At 31.8% G+C, this 20,899-nt stretch overlaps 1 protein-coding gene across 2 annotated transcripts in view; it reads right to left on the minus strand.

Moving 5' to 3' along the window:
* usp6nl (USP6 N-terminal like) overlaps nt 1-20,899 on the minus strand; it is an 81,187-nt gene that overhangs the window by 10,076 nt on the left and 50,212 nt on the right. For both annotated transcript variants that reach the window (XM_073838897.1, XM_073838896.1), the window contains 8 exons: nt 13,711-13,793; nt 10,553-10,592; nt 9,622-9,702; nt 4,673-4,780; nt 4,164-4,273; nt 1,476-1,524; nt 1,153-1,273; nt 513-607 (listed from right to left, as the gene is read on the minus strand). In XM_073838897.1, the coding sequence (XP_073694998.1) occupies nt 513-607; nt 1,153-1,273; nt 1,476-1,524; nt 4,164-4,273; nt 4,673-4,780; nt 9,622-9,702; nt 10,553-10,592; nt 13,711-13,793 (687 nt within the window). The remainder of the gene's footprint in view (nt 1-512; nt 608-1,152; nt 1,274-1,475; nt 1,525-4,163; nt 4,274-4,672; nt 4,781-9,621; nt 9,703-10,552; nt 10,593-13,710; nt 13,794-20,899) is intronic.

Below are 20,899 nucleotides of genomic sequence, written 5' to 3' on the forward strand. Positions count from 1 at the left end.
ATTTGGAACAAAGCTATATGTTCTCTTACACACACACACACACACACACACACACACACACACACACACACACACACACACACACACACACACACACACACACACACACACTTTATTGAGTGAAGCTTATCATACTCTTTTATCCTCTTTCTATTCCAATAACATCAAAGACGGTCTCTCTCACACAAATAATTAATTAATTAATCCATCTCATTATTTATTAATATTGCCTTTTATTAATTACTCTGCCCTTTAATGAATCCTCGGCTGGCATTTCTTTGTTACATCAGCGCTCAGGGTTGGCCAGCTGCTTGGGTTTATTTAAAAAAAGACACAAATACACCGACAAATAAAGAACACAGGGACCGAAATAAGGAATATAAGCCAAATTAACAACGGCTATGAAGTTTTTTAGACATTCAAGACAATATTAATAGAGTTTTTCTACAAATGAAGTAGCCCTACTTTTTGACTGTAGTACATGATATTTTTGAGGTGTTTTTGTGTCTTACTAGATGTTGTTTGAGCTTCGGCATCATCTTCTGCAGGATACGGTCGTGATGCTCCTGGAAGCGCATGAGTTTAGGGAACCCCGGTATAAAGAAACCTAGAGAAACACAAAAATATTTTTCAATTTTGGTGCAAAAGGTGCATGTGAGGTACATGTTTACAATATACACAAGTGATAGTTCATTCATAAATGAAAATTCTGTTATTAATCACTCACTTTCATGTAGTTCCAAACATGTAAGACCTTTGTATATCTTTAGAACACAAATGAAGATATTTTAGATGAAATCCAAGAGCTTTCTGATCCTTCATAGGCAGTAATGCAACTAACACATTTAAGGCCCAGAAAGGTAGTAAGTACATCATTAAAATAGTCCATGTGACATCAGTGGTTCAACTATAATGTTACAAAGCTATGAGGACATTGTGTGCGCAAAGAAAACAAAAATAATGACTTTAGATTTGGATTTCATCAAAAGAATGAAGGTCTTAGGGGTTTGGAACGACATGAGGGTGAGTAATTTACGACACGATTAGTATTTTTTGGTGAACTATCCTATTAATGTATATAAAAATATATATTTTAATTCAACACTAGTTGATCAGCACTGTTCCAGAAAGAGTAAAAGTGTGCGTGTGTACCATGCATGGCGTGTTTCTGTCCAGACAGCAGTTTGACCAGTGCCCAGAAAGCATCTTCCTCATTCATATAGATGAGTAACAGAGCAGTGATCTGACTCATGCCCTGACAATAGCCCACCTCCTACACACACACACACACACACACACACACACACACACGCACACACACACACACACACACACGAGAGAGAATTCATAGAGCCACATAAATCAAGTGCAAGCACATACTCATAAAATGATCGCTACTGAGGTAGCATTTTAATTCAGCATTATGACGTCAACTGGAATCAACATGGCAATATCTGTGGGCATATTTGACTCACCGTGTTATATACAGAATACGCTGTGAGCACATGAAACAGATCCTGCTGTCTGAAACGCACAAGCGCACACAAAACAATTAGGATCAAAGAATCAATTCAGTTTTTTTCTGTTTTATATGCCACGGGTCATTAGGTTTAGCCCAGTTTTGCATGTTCTGTTCTTTTCCTCTCTCATTGTCTCATTGTTTTTTATTCTTGTGGATGTCTAAGGTCACACTGTGAGAATGATCTGACCCTTTCAAATCTCCACAGGTAAATGTCACATCAGTCAATATGGGCGCTTTAGCCCTGTCACAATTCAATACAGCAATAACTGGAAGAGAAATGGTTGGGTGTGGGCGTCTCTCGCTCGCCCCATTGCATTCTCAACTTTTCCATTTCACATGCTGGTTAAATGTAGCAGTTTTATGGCCATGAGACATGGAAGCATCTCCGAGGAGAAATAAAAAATGTATTTTACACAGACAGATTAAAGCCTTACATAAAAACAGCCTCTATCAGCAAAGCAGCGCCTGCTGAAACACCACGATGCATGCTATGCAGTTGAAGTCAAGTTTACATGCACCTTGCAGAATCTGCAAAATGATAATTATTTTAACAAAATAAAAGGGATCATACAAAATGCATGCTATTTTGAATATGATATTTCACATATACATAGTCCACAAGAGAAAATAATAATTGAATTTATAAAAATGACCCTGTTCAAAAGTTTGCATACACTTGATTCTTAATACGGTGTTTAGCGATAGTTGTTCATGAGTCCCTTGTTTGTCCTGTACAGTTAAACTGCTTGCTGTTCTTCAGAAAAATCTTCAGTTCTCACAAAGTCTTTGGTTTTTCAGCATTTTTGTTTATTTGAACCCTTTCTAACGATGACTGTATGATTTTGAGATCCATCTTTTCACACTGAGGAAAACTGAGGGACTCATATGCAGCTATTAGAGAAAATTCAAATGCTCACTGATGCTTCAGAAGGAAACACAATGCAGCTGGGGGTGAAAACTTTTTTGAATTTAAAGATCAGTGTAAATTTAACTTATTTTGTCTTCTGGGGAACATGTAACTATCTTCTTTACACTCTTTAGAGCAGTACTAAATAAAAAAAAAAAAAGATATTTAAGCCAAATAAGAAAAATGCACACATCCTCATTCTGTTCAAAAGTTTTCACCCCCAGTTCTTAAAAGTCCACTGAAGTGCTCTGAAACGCGCAGCGTTATTCTATGTGGTGACGTAATTTTAACTGAAACAAAAACATATCGCCCAGCTCCGCCCACTTCTTTTGAATAGCCAATAGCGTTCCATTTATATCTGCTCGGGCTAGAGCCGTTGAGCTCGGTAAAGCCGCATTTGTAAGCTTATGACAGCAACAGTCTAATAAATTACCCCCTAGATTCAATATGAAACTCTTGTTAAAACAAAATAGTGATCATAATCATGCTGAGGCTGTGTAGTTTAATACATGCCGACCGGGCATATAATTTGCTCTCTGGACCGGACCCAAAGTCCGGAGTAACTGTGCGCTCTGCCGCGGTTTACGTGACACAACGTGAAACCAGACCACATTTGCCCCAATGGAAAGCACATTTACACTGTCTGAATCGTTCTCTATCGCCTACATTGCACACTACATGCCATTCACCAAACAGAAAACACTTACACTGTGAACAAGTGACCGATCTCAGCCGCAGATTCAGCGTCTATTTATAGTGTAGGGGGCGGGACACTACGGACTCTAGAGAGCATCTGATTGGACAGAGCGTTTGATGAGAAGCTGAAGTGCACGGTGATATCATCAAAATCGTTGATTCATATTGGCGGAAGTGACGAGACTGTAAGTTTTGAAAGCCCATACAGTATCTAGTAAATGCGAATTTTGTCGTTGTTTTGAAGCACACTAGCTTATTGATAACCTTAAGGCTAACATATTCATACTAAAAGTCAAAGAACTTTGATTTTGATTTCAGGGGACTTTAATGCATGGTTTTTCCTTCTGAAGCATCAGTGAGTGTTTGAACCTTCTGTAATAGTTGCATATGAGTCCCACAGTTGTCCTCAGTGTGAAAAGATGGATCTCAAAATCATACAGTTATTTTTGAAAAGGGTTCAAATACACAAAAATGCTGAAAAACCAAATAATTTGTGAAGCCTGAGGGTTTTTTTTCTGAAGAACAGCGGGCAGTTTAACTGTTCAGGACAAACAAGGGACTCATAAACAACCATCACTAAACAACAACAACAAAAAAATAATACTAAAAAAAAAAAAAAAAAAACGGCTGTGGATCATTCAGGTAGCAACACAGTATTAAGAACCAAGTGTATGTAAACTTTTGAACAGGGTCATTTTTATAAATTCAACTATTATTTTCTCTTGTGGACTATATGTAAACGTCTTTTATGTTAAATATCTTTCAGGTCAGCAATTAAAAATAATGTATTTTGTATGACCTCTTATTTTTCCTCAAATAATTAACATTTTGCAAAGTGTATGTAAACTTTTGACTTCAACTGTATTTGCAATAAAATGGTTTGATACTTGAATTAATTGTTCAGAACTTAAAAAACTAAATAAAATATTCACAGAGAGGCCAATGAGATCTAATAATCTGCTGGCATTGCCCATTGTGACCAGTAGTATTTAAACCTGTGAGTTTTTTGTTGGTGTGTGTGTGTGTTTGGATGCTCACTTGACATCATAGCGGTGCATGAACATGATGTGATCTCTATATGTCCGATTCACATCCAGATCAATCTGACGTACATCTGGAGACAAACCCCTGGCTCTGATCTTGAGTTTCTGTGGAAAGAAAGAGACAGTTCATGGAGTTCATATTATCACTAACTATATAGTCGACACTCTGCAGGCCACAAATGCATCTAATGATAGGCTCACAGACCACAGCATGATTTCTGCCACACAAACACCTCCAGTTAAAAGGAGATGCCGACTGCAAATCATGTTTTCTGTCCAGTTGGATGCTGCAGGGTTTTAGTAAAGCTGCTATTGTCCGCTTGGAGTGATATTTCCCTCTGCGGTGTGTGTTAAACCACATAAGTGTTACATTGCAAACCTCAGGGGTTGGCTATTTTAGAAAGTCATATTTAAGCAACGATACACAAGCACACACACGTTTCTGTGGAATGAGCTAGCTCTGAAAAATCCATGACTATGCTGGAATGGAGAAAGTGTGTTTACCTCATAGAAGTCCTTTTTCTCCTCCTTGATTTTGGGGACGTCGAGTAGCAAACACCAAACCTGACCTCTGAGCTGCAGTGGAATTCCCTTGTAGATCCTCCTTACCAGCTACACAAACACACACAAAACATAAGTAAAATTCAAGAAATCTTGAAACCTCAACCATGTGAGGGAACACAAAAAAAAAAAAAAAAAAAAAATAGAATAAAAAAAAAAAAACTAAATTAAATTAAATTAAATTAAATTGAAATATTGAATAAATACATTTCTATGGTTTAACCGTTCAAAAGTTTGGGCTCAAACATTTTTGTTCATGTTTTTGAAAGAAGTTTCCTATGCTCACCAAGATTGCAATCAAAAATAAAAATAAAATATTGTGAAATATTACTACAATTTAAAATAGTTTTCTATACTATTTTCTATAATATTTTCATTATTTTACTATATTTTAACATTTTAAAATGTAGTTTATTCCTGTGAAAGCAAAGTCAAATTTTAAGCATAATTACGCATTACTGAGAAATCATGCTAATTTGCTGATTTGATGATCATACAACATTTCTTATTATTATCAATTGAAAATAGTTATGCTGCTTAATGTTTGTTTCAACACACACACACACACACACACACACACACACACACACACATATTAATATATAATATATTACATATATTATATTTATATAATATATTACAAATATATATTATTATTATTATTATATGTATATTTAACAAAATAAATATTTTAACAAAACCTTTTTTTTCATTAAATAATGAAAATAAGGCTACTTAGTTTAAAGCTTTTTTCTTCATTATAATGTCACACCATTTATGCTCCACCCAAAATATTACTGTACACATTAATTATTTTTTAAAAGTAGTTAAATTAATTAATATTTAATTTATTATTAATATATTTTTTAAAATTAATTAATTTATTACTATATTTTTTATTTATTTATTTTATTGGTAAAAGAAAGAACAATGTCATGTCATGTCATTTTAAATAAAGTAAATATATATATAAAAAAATAAATAAATGAAATGCTAAAAATAAAAGATTACTTTATATTAATTATAATGTCACACAATTTATGCTACACCCACAATATTACTTTAAATTAATAAATCAATGTAATTAGTTCATATTTATTTAATTTTAAATGAATTAATAATGAATTATTTTGACTTTTAATTATTGCATTTTTTAAAATTAATTTATTATCAAATTATTATTATTTCTTTTTTATTTTGTTTTCTTTTTTTTTGTCAAAAGAAAAATGTCATGTCATTTTAAATAAAATAAATATTTTAACAAAACTTTTTATGAAATAATACAATTTTGCAAGACTATTTAGTCAAAAGCTTTTTTCTTCACTGTCACACCATTTATGCGCCGCCCAAAATATTGCAATTATTCTATTATTCTACAAATATTACAATTATTATAATATATAAATATTCTATTTATGTTTAAATTAATTTAATTAATTAATATTTAATTTATTATTAATAATTTTATAATTAATTGTATTTATTATTATTATTCTTTTATTTATTTATTTTTATTATGATTTTTCGTAAAAAGAAAGAAAAATGTCATGCCATGTAAAAAAAAAAAAAATATATATATATATATATATATATATATATATATATATATATATATATATATATATATTTTTTTTTTTTTTTTTACTACATTTTTGCCAAATAAATAATAAAAATACGAAATGAATTAAATTAATTATTATTTAATTTAGTATTAATATTTTTAAATCTATTTTATTTATTATTATTTACTTATATTTTATTTATTTATTTAAAGAAAAAAAGCATGTTATTTTAAATAAAAGAAATGTTTTAACAAAACTATATACTTGTAAGTAAAATAATAAAAATATGCAAGACTGCTTAGTTTAAAGTTTTAAGAATAATATTCCACCATTTATGCTCCACCCAAAATATTACAATTAATAATAATAATAAAAAAAAACACTTATCAAGTTTCTGTATACATGAATTCTATTTTAAATAATTGTATTAATATTTAATTTATCTTTACTATTTATTTATTTATGTAAAAAAAAAAAAAAAAGGAAAATGTCATGTCATTAACTCTCTGCAGTCTGGATATATAGACAACTATATCAGAGACAGATGACTTTGTTTCTTTGTCTTGGTGAGAAGTTGACCCAGACGGAATTATCAGACGTTCCACATTTCCTATGCTGATTTTGGGAGAATAGTAGCTAGGAATCGAAGGCAAAAAAGATAAACTGAACTAAGAAGGTTGGCACAAAGCATGATAAAAATACTCAAATTATAAAAAAAAAAAAAAAAAAAAAAAAAAGTGTAAACATTTACACAGTATATAATATAACTTCAACGATGTGGCCACAGATACCGCTGACCTGGTGATTAGGACAGCGTCAATATGGATAATCACGCTGTCTAAACACATTCAACAGCAGAGTAATGGAATACATCTGTGTGTCTGTGTCTCTCACAGGTAATTGTGCAGTCAGTAAAGATTAAACTCCCATCAGAGGGCAGATTAAAAGCTCAAAAGCAAAACGCTGAAACCACAAAAGCTAATGGCCGGCGTGAATCGTCTCTCAGCTACAATTAAACTCACCCGCTGGAACACAGAGAGAGAGAAAGAGAGAGAGAGAGATGTACGACTGCAGAGGGGTTGAGAGGTGAAAGAGAGGAATGAACACTCTTCCGTTTCCTGCACTCATCTGTCCACATTACTGCCGCTAAGTGATTTCCTGAACGTCTCTTCCGCCCTCAGGGCCCATCCATGTATGTGTGTGTGTCTGTGTGTGAATTGATGGCTGCTGAGTAGTTCACTAACTATAATGGTAACGATGATATTAATAATCTTCGGGAGGCTCTTGAGGAGCTGATTATTGACAGACAGCAGTGGGCACATATCCCACAGCCACAAACCCAACGACTGTATGTGTGTGTGTGTGTGTTTCTGCCTCTAATCTCAGCAAAACCAGGCGATTAAGGCTGTTTGTTTATTTGAATAAAACGAGACGTTACAAATCGGCAGGTGTCTGTGCGTGTTTGCTTGTGTTTAAGTGTGTTTGTTGACGGGGAATTGGTTTTGTAATTGCAGATGCGTAAGAAGTCAATGACTCCATCTGTTCTACAAAAAAGAAAAAGACTAACAAGATAAACAAGATATCTTTGGAGTGAGTGTGTGTGCGGTACAGAGAAATCAGAACCCAAACAAACAAAGATCGATACTATATGGCAGTGTTTCCCAAAGAGATTAAATTATACAAATGTAAAACTGAAATAAATCAATAAATGCTTAAAAAACAAACAACTTGCTAAACCATTATTACATTTTATTTATTACCTTGCAAGCCATATGACTATTAACTGATAGCAGAAAACCAAAAACATTCATTAAATATTAGTTAAATTAAATAAATATTAATGTTATAGCGTAAATCATATATCGGCCATTCTACAGAATTGGTGTGAACTGCTGTCCCACAACCAAAAAATGCATTTAAATACATTTAAGAAATCAAATCTTAGACGTTTAACTAAGATCCTTTTATTATCTATCTAATATATATAAAATCTTGCAATTGGGAGGTGGCTGTCCCGAACCCTAACCTCTACATTTCAACTAACGAAAGTAATATTGACATTTTTTTGCGAGGGTATTTTATTTATTTATATGTATTTCAAATTTTCTTTCTAAATTAGAAACTTTATGTAAAAAGTGTCCTGCATTTTCATGTCACTACCAAAACAGTGTTTCGTTTAGTTACACCCCTAAAATTATCAGCAGGAAATATTCCTGTGTCCCTCTCTCTCATAGCTACATGGTGTGAGTAAATAGGTCCAATCATTTTGAGGTAAATTGTTTTCAAAAGTCTGAAAATCTCTGTGTAACTTTAAGGAACGTTCCTACCGAACACCTTTATTCTGCAGATAAGCACAGTTTTTTTTTTTTTTTTGGAGTTATGTTTTTTACATTTTAGACTAAAATTTTAGACCTTGTAAGGACTTTAATACATCTGCTGAAGCTAGAGATTACGGTTTTATAAATTCTTAAATATGGATATTTTTCTTATACAAATGCATCAATTCACTTTAGAAGTCCTTTATTAACCCTGAGAGCCGTGTGGAGCACTTTTTATGATGGATGGATGCACTTTATTGGTCTTAAAAATCTCAACACCCATTCACTGCCATTATGAAGCTTGGAAGAGAGCCAGGGCATTTTTTACTGTAACTCAGATTGTGTTCGTCTGAAAGAAGAAAGTCATATACATCTAGGACAGCTTGAGGGTGAGTAAATCATGGGGTAATTTTCATTTTTGGGTGAACTATCCCTTTAAATATATTCATAGCAGTCAATCCACCATATATAAAGTCTAATTTCTGATGGAAGAGTAAAAACAAAATCACTGAGTAGCTATGCAGTGAAAAAAAAATAAAAGTGTAGACAGTTTTGTTGTGTATTTGATGCATCGCAGCATGCTGCTTATGCTCATTTAGAGCAGACGCAGTGTGACAGTCTAATTGAACTAATTGGACTAATAATAAGAAGTAATAATTAGTTCTACTCAGAGTAATAAACTGCACAACTGTCACGCTCCACCTCAGGCGACATGAAGATTTCTCATTTCGCACTAGACGCTGTTAATGGACAGAAATACAATTTAGCACACCAACAGCTGCCTGAAGAAGTCCAAACACACTGATGGATAGAAACCGATCCAAACAGATTTTGTTCAGCTGAAGCAGGACAGTGGTTTTCTCAGGGGATTGGTCCAATGACGCCCAATACACAGGACATAGACAGCCAAAGGGAACTTCAGCCATTTACACACAGACAAGATGAAAGACTGAGAAACTGACTTTCTCAAAGTCCTTAAGAGAGTTACAGTCTGTTTATGAAGGACACGCACCTTGTCGCTGTTCTTGTACTTCTCCCAGCTCTTCAACATCTTCAGCCATTTTGTCGTTCTCTCAACTTCCAGATGTTTTTGCTAAGCAGACAAAGTGCAAACACACAGTGCAATAAATTAAACAAAAGAAACAAAAACTCACCAAACTGTTTAATCTAAGGCAGTGCTAATCTAGAAAGCAGTATTAAAACAGCCATAATAAAATTTAGGAAGCCACTCAAAAAACCCACCAAAAGTAATTTTGAATATCTGCTCTGTGTTTTCTTCTACAAGAACATAATGGCCTCTGAGGCAGCAATGTTGCTCCGCTTAGAGCTCATTATCACTTTACAACCTGGCACTTTAAGTGCTTTCTGTCATGATAAATGTGTGATAAAGAAATCAAAATTTGAATTTAAGTCACTTTTTTTGCATTTACTTTTAACCAGCTAGTGACAAGGGAATTTTGAGTAGATGTATGAAGTCCAAGTTTAGAAGTTGTGGTACTTTCGTGAATGCGCATTAAAGAACTTGTTGAATAAAGTCTTTATTTTTGTTTTCTTTGCACCCATGAAGGATTCTCATAGCTTCATAATATTACGGTAAAACCACTGATTACACATGGACTATTTTAACAATGTCCTTGCTACCTTTCTGGGCCTTGAATGTGTCAGTTGCATTGTCAGTTGTATTCCAAAGACGAACAAAGGACTTATGGGTTTGGAATGCCATCAGGGTGAGTAATTAATGACAGAATTTTTGGATGAACTATCCTTTAAATTAAAATCTAAGCAAGTATTTTTCTCATCCTATGTGATGTACTTGCTCTAGTTTTACAGAAAACACTGTAGATACATTTTCACAGATACACTATGAAAGTCTCAGGTTGGCTTTAAACTTAAGTTTAATTACTGTTTTGGTGTCACAGGCACAAATACATCACTTGCCTCACCTTTTCCTCCACTACGTCATGCATTGGAAGCTCATCCTCACTGTAAAAGACAAATCACATTGGATTATAAAATGGAAATACAGTCTTGGACTAAACTCAATTCTCTCAAAAGTGTTTTAATCAGACTACTGGACTCTCAGAGAATTATGGTCTCAAATAGGCACTAATGTCTGCCCACTGTTCACATAACATGATGGATGTACAGGGAGAGAAATTGTACCAATAAATCAAACACTGGTTTATGTTGCTGACGTCAAATCTTGGTTGCTTGCATGTATTACTGAAAAAGGAATTACTTTGTTCCACAGGAAGTCCACTCGCTGGATAAATAAACATCACTATTGGTAACGATGCCCCCGCGACCCCCACCCCTGAAACTGTTCAAAGTGCAAGATCTTAGTCAGCTACACAAACAGGAAATAACTGTTTCCATGGAAGCCATTTTGGATCTGAACTGGGATATCCATGAGGTAACCCATGAAAGTCATGACACGACAGTAAGGCTCTGTTCCAAACCCTAGTGAGCTTCCTTTTTGTCTTCATAGGCAGCTAGTTTCTAAAGTCTGGAATACACTACATGACTTTCTAGCCATTATACACTTACCAACTTTGCAAATAGTGGCAAAGTAATACTGGCCATCATACACTACAAGACTTTAAAGTTGTTCCGATCACAACAAACTCATGCAGAAATGTGCACCTTGTTGTTAGGAGACTCTTAACAAATGAAAACAATATGCGTTCTAAAATTGGCTGAAAATATCAAACATGTTTGATATCCTCTGACTGGATAGAATCAAAGTCTCTAGCTAAAACATTCAGAGTCAGTGACCATCATGCACTATGTGATTTTCTATGGAATCTGTCAACTCAAATCTGCAGACTGGCCATGACTTTCAGCAACTAGCATCAACTTCTCCAGACTGTAAATTGGCGGAAAATCAGGCCAAAAATCGTGCAGTGTATTCCAGGCTTAAGGCAGCGAAATTAGCGAAAATTCAATCAGTGTAAATACTCATTGTTCATATGGCATTAACAAAGCAAAAAGCAAATAATAAAAAAGATATTACAACGAATCAAACCAAACAAAAAACTTAAGGTATAAAAAAAAAACAATAAAAAAATTAATACAGGAACAAAAAAGCAAGGCAAAACTGAAATAAATAAATAAAAACAGAGCAAACAAAAGAAACAAAAGTTAAAATACAGAACAGACAAACAAAAAATAAACAGAAACAACAAAGCAAAGCAAAACAAAAATAAATAAATAAAAATACAGAGCAAAGAAACAACAACAACAACAACAACAAAAAGTTAAGATATAGAACAAACAAAAATAAACAGGAACAAAAAAGCAAAGCAAAACAAAAATAAATCAATAAAAAAACTGAGCAAACTAAATGAACAAAAAAGTTAAGGTACAGAACAAACAAAAAATAAACACATGAACAAAAAAGCAAAGCAAAACAAAAATAAAATACGGTGCAAACAAAACAAACAAAAATGTTAAGGTACAGAACAAACAAAAAATAAACACAGGAACAAAAAAGCAAAGCAAAACATAAATAAAAATAAATTCAGAGCAAACAAAAGAAAGAAAAAGTTAAGGTAGAGCAAACAAACAAAAAATAAACACAGGAACAAAAAAGCAATGCAAAGCCAAATAAATATAAATAAACACAATATAGAACAAACAAAAAGCTTAAGGTACAGAACAAACAAACAAAAAATAAACACAGGAACAAAAAAGCAAAGCAAAACAAAACAAACTAAACTAAAATACAGATCAAACAAAACAAACAAACAAACAAAAAAACTTCAATTATAGAACAAACAAATATAAGCACAAAAAAGCAAAGTCAAACCAATACATAAATAAAAAACAGATCAAACAAAAACTTATAGCACATAACAAACAAACAAAAATAAACACAGGAACAAAAAGCAAAACAAAACAAAAATGGATGAATAAAACACAGGGCAAACAAAATGAACAGAAAACGTAAGGGACAGAACAAACAAAAATAAGCACAGAAAAGCAAAGCAAAACAAATAAATAAATAAAATACAGATCAAATAAAACAAACAAAAAAACTTAAGGTACAAAACAAGCAAACAAAAAATAAACAAAAACAAAAAGGCAAAACAAAAATGCATTACTTTAGGTACAGAAAAAAAAAACAGGAGCAAAAGCAAAGCAAAACAAAAATAAAAATAATAGAGCAAACAACTGAAGAAAAAAGTAAGGTAAAACAAAAACAGCAAAACAAAAATAAATAAAGCACAGATCAAAAAAACAAAAAAAACACAACTTAAGGTACAAAACAAGCAAACATAAACAAACAGGAATAAAAAAAGCTAAGCAAAGCAAAATAAATATAAATAAAGCACAGATCAAATAAAACAAACAAAAATAGCAAAAAAATAATTAAATAAATAAAATACAGAGCAAACAAAACAAACAAAACAACTTAAGACACATAAGAAGCAAACATAAATATAAACAGGAACAAAAAAAGCAAAACAAAGCAAAATAAAAACAAATGCAATACAGATCAAATAAAACAAACTAAAAACTTAAGGTACAGAACAAACAAAAACATAAACACAGGAACAAATAAATCAAAGCAAAGCAAAAATAAATAAAATACAGAGCAAACAAAACAAACAAAAAAACTTGAGGCACAGAACAAAACGAAAAACAAAACTGTAAGAAACACTGGCATGTGTTGCCAAGTCAGGTTTATCTCTCATCTACATATACTTCCTTGGACCTTTCCAGTTTTGTAACTTAACTTTCAATCTTTTTTAGCCTCTCTCTCCCTGCCACCGTCTTTTCTGTAGCCATTTTTGTTTCCTCCTGTCTCTCTACCCCTACAATTATAGAGTCCTGATCTGCCAGACACATGTGGCACCCTATAAATATCGCATAGTGCACTGCTGTTTAAGGGGCCTGGGTAAGCCACAAACCTCCCTGCCAGGACGAGAAGAGAGTAGAAAGGAGAAGACAGGAGAGGCCAAAGGAGCAGACAGGCATCAAGATAAGAGTCTACAGTGAACGCTCAGACTCTTTGAGCTCTCTGCTGGCTTTCTCCAGTACCTGCATCTCCTCACTCATGTGTAAGATCTCACACAACAAAATAATGCTCATTTCTTACTGCAAGAATCCGAAGCGGTCCACCACTTTATACAGATCAAAATTGGCCTCTTCCCACGGCTCCACCTCCGCACTTTCTTTACCCTGAAAGCACAAATAACACAAAGCTGTGAGTACACATCAGTTGAGACAGTTTTGTGTGTATGTGTGTGCTAGTTGGCTTGGCTCCACTGATCTGTGGATTTGTTGTTCATACATATTTAAGGCAGGTAATGAGGGGTGGGCAGAATGTGGACAGGTTCAGTATAATACAAATAAACAAGTCAAACAGAAGAAATAAAGAAAGAGGTGCCTAAAGGGAAAAAAAACAGATCACCCATGAGTAAGAACAGTGTGTTTACGAAAGAAGAAAGACACATGGGTGTTCTGACCACACACTTTTTTTTTTTTGTAAACTTAAACTGTTTTCTAAGGTTAACCTTGTGCAGCTAATTCTGAGCCGCTTGACAGAGACTTCATTTAAAATTTATTTTGTGGATATTTTCAGTCTGGTGCGGATTGATTACTTTACTTTGAGTGGGGATTGAAATCTGACGCTCCGCTTCACTTTCAGTTCCAGTCTGTGGCTTCTTTTAGAACTATTTTCTATTTTTTTGCCAGAATAGAATAGAATAGAAGTAAAATAATAAAAATAAAATAAAAAATAAAACTGATACAAATATAATAATATCAACTAAATAAAATAAAATAAAATAAATGTAATATTTAAAATAAATAAAAAAACAATAGAAAATTAAATAATAAGATAAGAAAAATAAATTATACAATTAAAAATAAATAAAACTATATAATAATATAATATAATTAAATACAATTAACTGAAAAATAAATAAAAAAATTAAATAATATAAATATTTAATTAAATACAAATAAAAATAAAAATAAATAAAATAATAATAAAACAAAGTTGTGAGGTAAAATATGTACAGTTTGGAACTATTTTTATTTGCCCGAATAAAATAAAATAAAATTAACATAAATTTTAATAATAAAATACAAAAATAAATAATACAATTAAAATAAAATAAAAATAAAACAACAATTAACAATTAATTAAGTAAAATTAAATACAATTATATAACTAAATAATTAATTAATTAATTAATAATACAATAAAATAAAATTTTTATTAAATAAAAGAAAAGAAACAAAATAAAAAAGACTGACCTGAACTATTTTCATTTGCCAGAAAATAAAATAAAATGAAATAAATTAAATAACAAAATAAACAATACAATTGCAATAAATATGAATGTAATATCAAATAAATAAAATAAAATTCATTTAAAATTTAATTAATTAAAAAATGAAATTAAAATAACAAATAATAAATAATTAAATAATAAAATAACAAAAATAAATAATACAATTAAAATTAAATAAAAATAATATAACAATAAATTATAAAATAAAATAAATAAAAATATAATACAGTTAAATAAGTAAAATTAACTACAATAAAAAAAAAAAACATAAAATAAATAATACAATTAAATAAAATAAAAAACTCATAATCATAATAAGCTAATTATTTTGATAGGTAACCAATAAACAGACAATATTAAATCTGTATATTATTTTGTGAAATAAAGAAATAACAATAAAAACAATAATTATAATATGTGGTAATAAATGAATAATAATAATAATAATAATAATAATAATAATAATAATAATAATAATAATAATAACAACAGAACAAAATTAGTAAATGATAACTAAAAAACAAAAACCAAACCAAACCAAAAAAACAATAATCATAATAAACTGATAATTATTTTAACAGATAACCAATAAATAGACAATATTAAAACTATAATATTAATAATATTCTACTTTGTAAACTAAAAAAATAACAATAGAAAAACAATAATTATAATATAAATAAATACAAAAAATATTAATTAGAAATAATAATAAAATAAAACAATTATAATATATTGTAATGAATAATATATAAATAATAATAATAATAAAAAAACGATAGTAAATAAGCAATAATAAATAATACAGACTTGTTTTCAATACGTTGTGCGCATTATGCATATCCAGTTTGACTAATGACAATTTTTGAGTCACATTTTAGAAGTGAAAAGTTGAAAAGTAAGATGAAAAGAGAGATGAAGCATTTTACCCACTGACAAAATAATTCATCCCAAAAGCCATTAACCTGCCAGGCCAATAACTAACTGTCTATATATGCAATATGCAATATGAGCACTTTGTCATGCTGCCAAGAAAATCTATGCAAATTTAAATGTAACGCAAACGTGAAGGTCTTAATAGATCTGTGAGGGCTGTAGAATGAGAAAAAGAACAGGAGGAATCAATCAGCAGAAGCGAGAACAAGAGTGGGGGAGCCATAAAAAAGAACGGGTATGAAAGAAATCGAGAATCTGAGACTAATATGAACTGGTACAGCGAGAAGCCATATCAAGGGCACACGCACAGACACTCATTGATCTCTGTCTCACCCTCTGGTGTGTGTCACAGGCATAAATCTACAGTGGGATATGATAATCTGCTAGCATGTCACAGTGACATGCATGGCTGTGGGAAATATTTCGGCCTGCGACACGCGCCAAGGACGTACCCCTCCTCCACTGTTTTTTTTTTCCTCAAGACTTTCTGCATTTATTCATCCCTCTAGACTTGCCACTTAAGAAAATGACCTCACAAGAATAATATTACATGTTATAACAAGTTAACATTTGATATTTGACTAACGTTTCACATTTAAACAATGATTAAATGACATCACTACCTGGCTCACTGGCATTTACACTTCCCTTTTGTTACTTCCTTCTGAAATGTTCCATGAGAACATGAAAACCCCCCACAACTAGAGCCTAAACAACATGAACATCAGTGGCACGAGTTCCATAACATACATAATAAAGTTTGCTGCAGATGCGCTGCTTTGATGGCTGTAAAGGCAAAGCTTTTAGGACACATCTTCTTAGAGAGTGTTTTATTGGGCTGACAGTCCAACTGTTACTGTTGGGAAGGAAGTTGGACTCCTCAATCCTTTTAACATACCGCTTTGGGGATATATCAGTGGGTTGAATTCAGTCAATCAGTTTGTGAACAAATTTTCAGACAGTTGTTAAATGGATCAACTAATTAATCTTGAAAAAAAAAACAGACTAAAGTGAACAGTTTCTCTATGACTCAGACATCTTAACATTTCTTAGCTTGTCTATAATTCACAGGTGATGTGTGACCAATGTCAAGATTTTTAGTGATTAAAGACTTACATTTCAGTCTGTATAAAGGTATTGTTTGGCTTCTAGAAAATGTAGTACATGAATCATACATTCCCTGCTTATATGGTGCTTTGTTTGATCATTCTAGAGCTTGAAAGCTCTAGTTTTCTTTTACCTTTATTAACAATACACAAAACAAAACAAGACAAACAAAATAAATAAATAAATAAAATAAATAAAAACAACTAAACCAAGCAATAAATAAATAAATACAAAAATCTAACATAACAAACTAAACTAAAATCCAAACCAACTACACCAAACCAATCAAAACAACAAACAACAAAACAAACAAATAAAAGACCAATCCAAACCAAAATTAAACAAAACCAAAAAAATCTAAACTAAATCAAACAAACAAAAAAAATTATAATTTCCAAACCAAGCAAAAACAAAACAATAAAATTAAACAAAACAAAACAAAACAACAAGAACACAAAAAATTATCAACTCAAAAACCAAATAAAACAAAACTAAACCAACCCCCTTCCCAAAAAACAAAAGAACAAAACAAAAAGCAAAAAACAAAAAAACAAAAGCCCAAACAAAACAACAAAACCAAAGCAAAGCAAAAATAAAATCTAAAAAATAAACCAAAGCAAACAAAACAAAAAACCTAACCAAAATACGAACGAAACAAAATGCAAAAAAAAAAAACTAACAGAAACAATCAAAACAACAAAAACAAATCCAAACTAAACAAAGCAAAACCCGAAAACAAACAACCCCCCCCCCCGAAACCATACAACAACACCAAAAAAGGATACTAAACACTAAAAACTAAACCAAGCAAAAAAATAAAAAATAAACAAAAAACCTAAACAAAACCAAGCAAAAAAATAAAAAAAAGAATGAAGAAAATAATGAAACAAAAACAAACTAAAGCAAACAAAACGAAACAAACAAAAACTAAACTAAAGCAAACAAATCAAAAAACAAACCATAATCGAACAAACCAAACCAAAAAAACAAAACAAAGCTAAACAAAGAACAAACCAAACCAAAAAAACCTAACCAGAAAAAAACAACAACAAAAAAATAAATAAAATAAAACCAAACCAAACATAAGAAAAAAAAAAAAAAATCAAAAAATAAGCCAAGCAAAACTAAACATCAAAAACCCTCAAAAACTAAATAAAACAAAAACTAAAAAAAAAAAAAAAAAAGAAAACCAAAGAAAACCAATCAAAAAAAAAAAAAAAAAAAAAACATAGAACGAAACAAAAAACCAAACCAAAACCAAAACAAAGCAAAAACCCAAAACAAACCATTCAAAACAACTTTTGTGTGATTTTTTTGTTTGTTTGTTGTTGTTTTGACTGGATTGATTTTGGTTTTGGTAAACATAAAACTAATCCATAAAACTAACCAAAAAAAAAAAAAAAAGACATTTTGATTGTTTGTTTGTTTGTTTGTTTTTTGTTCAAATAAACAAAATAAAACAAAATCGAAACCAAACAAAAAACAAAACAAACAGAATTAATAATTAGCATTTTCATTTTTCAGTATTAGGGCATTAGGAGCTAATAGTGCAAAACTGTAAGAATTTAAAGGGTGAAAATCTTAAAACTAGCATTTTAGAGGGTGAAAAAATATGTAAGGAAAAAAAAAGAAAACAACATAAAGCATACGTTATGCTTCATGTGTCAAGAGACGAATCCCAGTGTACGGGAGCTTATCACAATCCAATTAACACACACGTTACAGAATTAGAGCCCCTAATGAGAGCTCAGATTACACTCAATTTAAACGATCAATTTACAAACTGGACACGCATGAGAGATTTCACGAGGACAAATCATGAATCCTTTCAGTGAAAACACACATTACTCTTAGAAAGGTGTCAGGAAGTCATAACACTCTGAGTTAATATTTATTACCACATAATCATTATCACATTCATGCAATATAAGCTCCCATTTCACTTTAGTGCCATTTCTTTCCTAAGCCATCATACTTGTCCAATATGTACTTTAACTAGAGGTCGACCGATGTATCGGTTTTGCCGATTAATCGGCACCGATAGTTGATTGGCCGACCTATCGGTTATCGGCAAAAATACTTGCCGATAGTTTTCCCGGCTTGCGTTCTTTGCTGAAGCGGCTCACGCTCTGCTCTGCTGTCATAGAGTATGAGAGGTTAAGCCCCAGACCAATGTTTTATGTCAGGATTGTTACCATATATTTGTACTGATTTATATCCAGCTGGTGATATTGTTAGCCAGCAAAGTTGCAGATTTAAAGACGTGACCTGAGAAAGCAAACTGTGTTCATTCAGCCCGAATCAGCCGACAGAATCCTGCCGAGTCACAGCGCGCCATAGTTTTACATTACAGATCTGTCCCAAATCATTGTTAATGTTGATTAAGACTTGACCCTGGGCTGGAAGATTGAGTATTGTGCATTTAAGCAAAATATTTTTTTATTTCTGTAGCTCTAATAAAGTCTGTATTCTTCATATAGAGCTATAATTAATGTTTTAGCCTTTTCGTCTGGCAGCGGAAGCATGGTAGATACGCACTTTATTTTACAATGCCATTTTCCTGTTCTTATTTGATTTTAATAACTGATCAACAAAAATATATATTAAAAATTAAGATAAAAATTATAGAAAACGAAATTCGTTTAAGAAGGGATTTTCAGCAAATAAAAACGTACAAAGTGGTCAAAAATTGTGTCTGACCCTCTCCAATTCTCCCGGCGTATTGCCGTACAATTCATTCCACGTCCTTTATGAAATTTACAAATTACACAAACTTCTTTCGTAATTAACATATTAAACTGAAACAAAACAAATAATATTTAAACATAAATGTAAAACAGAAAAGAAATTGTTTCTGCAATTGACGATATAGATCGCACTTTCTCTTTCGGTTTGATCTGTTCTTTAATCTAACCTTTGCCGCTTTTTTATCATTCTTGAAGTAAACATTTGCCCGTTTTGGTGAATAAATAAACTGTTTTAGATTTCTGCTTGAACTACACAACGTGTCCTGTGTGTGTTTGTGATACCTGCAAGTTATCCGCGCAACCCAGCGCTGCACATTTGTCCGGTTTCATTAAGGGTGGGTGAAAAAAAGGATTCTCCGATGCATCGCAATCCTCTCTTCAATGAGCTTGTGTTTTCCTCGCATATGGCACGTGTGCGCGCTAGAGACGCGGCGGGCTTCATTGCACAGGATTTGCACTGTGAGCTACATGTGTATTGTTTGACAGTGTGAACTTTTAACCGGAGTTTTTTACTTTACATATGCCTTCATTTCTGCCGTTTGTAATGCAGTACTATTAGATGCTCTAAACTCGCGCACTGACAGAGTTTCACTTGTGCTTTGGGTTTGTTCGTCCTAAAAAGCTCGATTGTGGATGCGGTTAAATGCACTGGCATTTTCGAATACTTTTATACGAAACTGATGTACAGTACACACAGGCAGATATGTTTTCAGAGCAGGACAAAACATTTGATATATCGAAATAGATCTGTGCATTCGTTTTAATGCAGCCTGTTAAAGAAGCTGCTGCTACGATCTCATCGGTAATAATCAAATGATAAAGAAAAAAGAACACTTATTTTAAATAAGTAATTGTTTAAAAAAAAAAGTAGGCTGCTTATATAATGGAAAAATCTATTTGATATAAAATGTAAATGAAAATGTAGCCATGTGCAGTAATATTGAAAACGGAGAATATGACGCATGGTTATATTTAGTTGATATTGAAAATAAGTAATAAGTAATTAAATTGAATCTTAATTTTTAAGATGGCAGTACCGACATACAGAGATTCCAAATATAAACAAAAGGCATAAAACCTGCAATTTTACATATTGTTAAAATGTAAAGATTCACACCCCTTTACAATGAGCCCATTTGTAACATCAACTAAGATTGATGAAAGCTGTAGAATAGAAGTATTGTTCCTTGTTAGA

The sequence above is a fragment of the Garra rufa genome, chromosome 4, assembly GCF_049309525.1.
Source record: "Garra rufa chromosome 4, GarRuf1.0, whole genome shotgun sequence".
In the NCBI taxonomy this organism is placed as follows: Eukaryota; Metazoa; Chordata; class Actinopteri; order Cypriniformes; family Cyprinidae; genus Garra; species Garra rufa.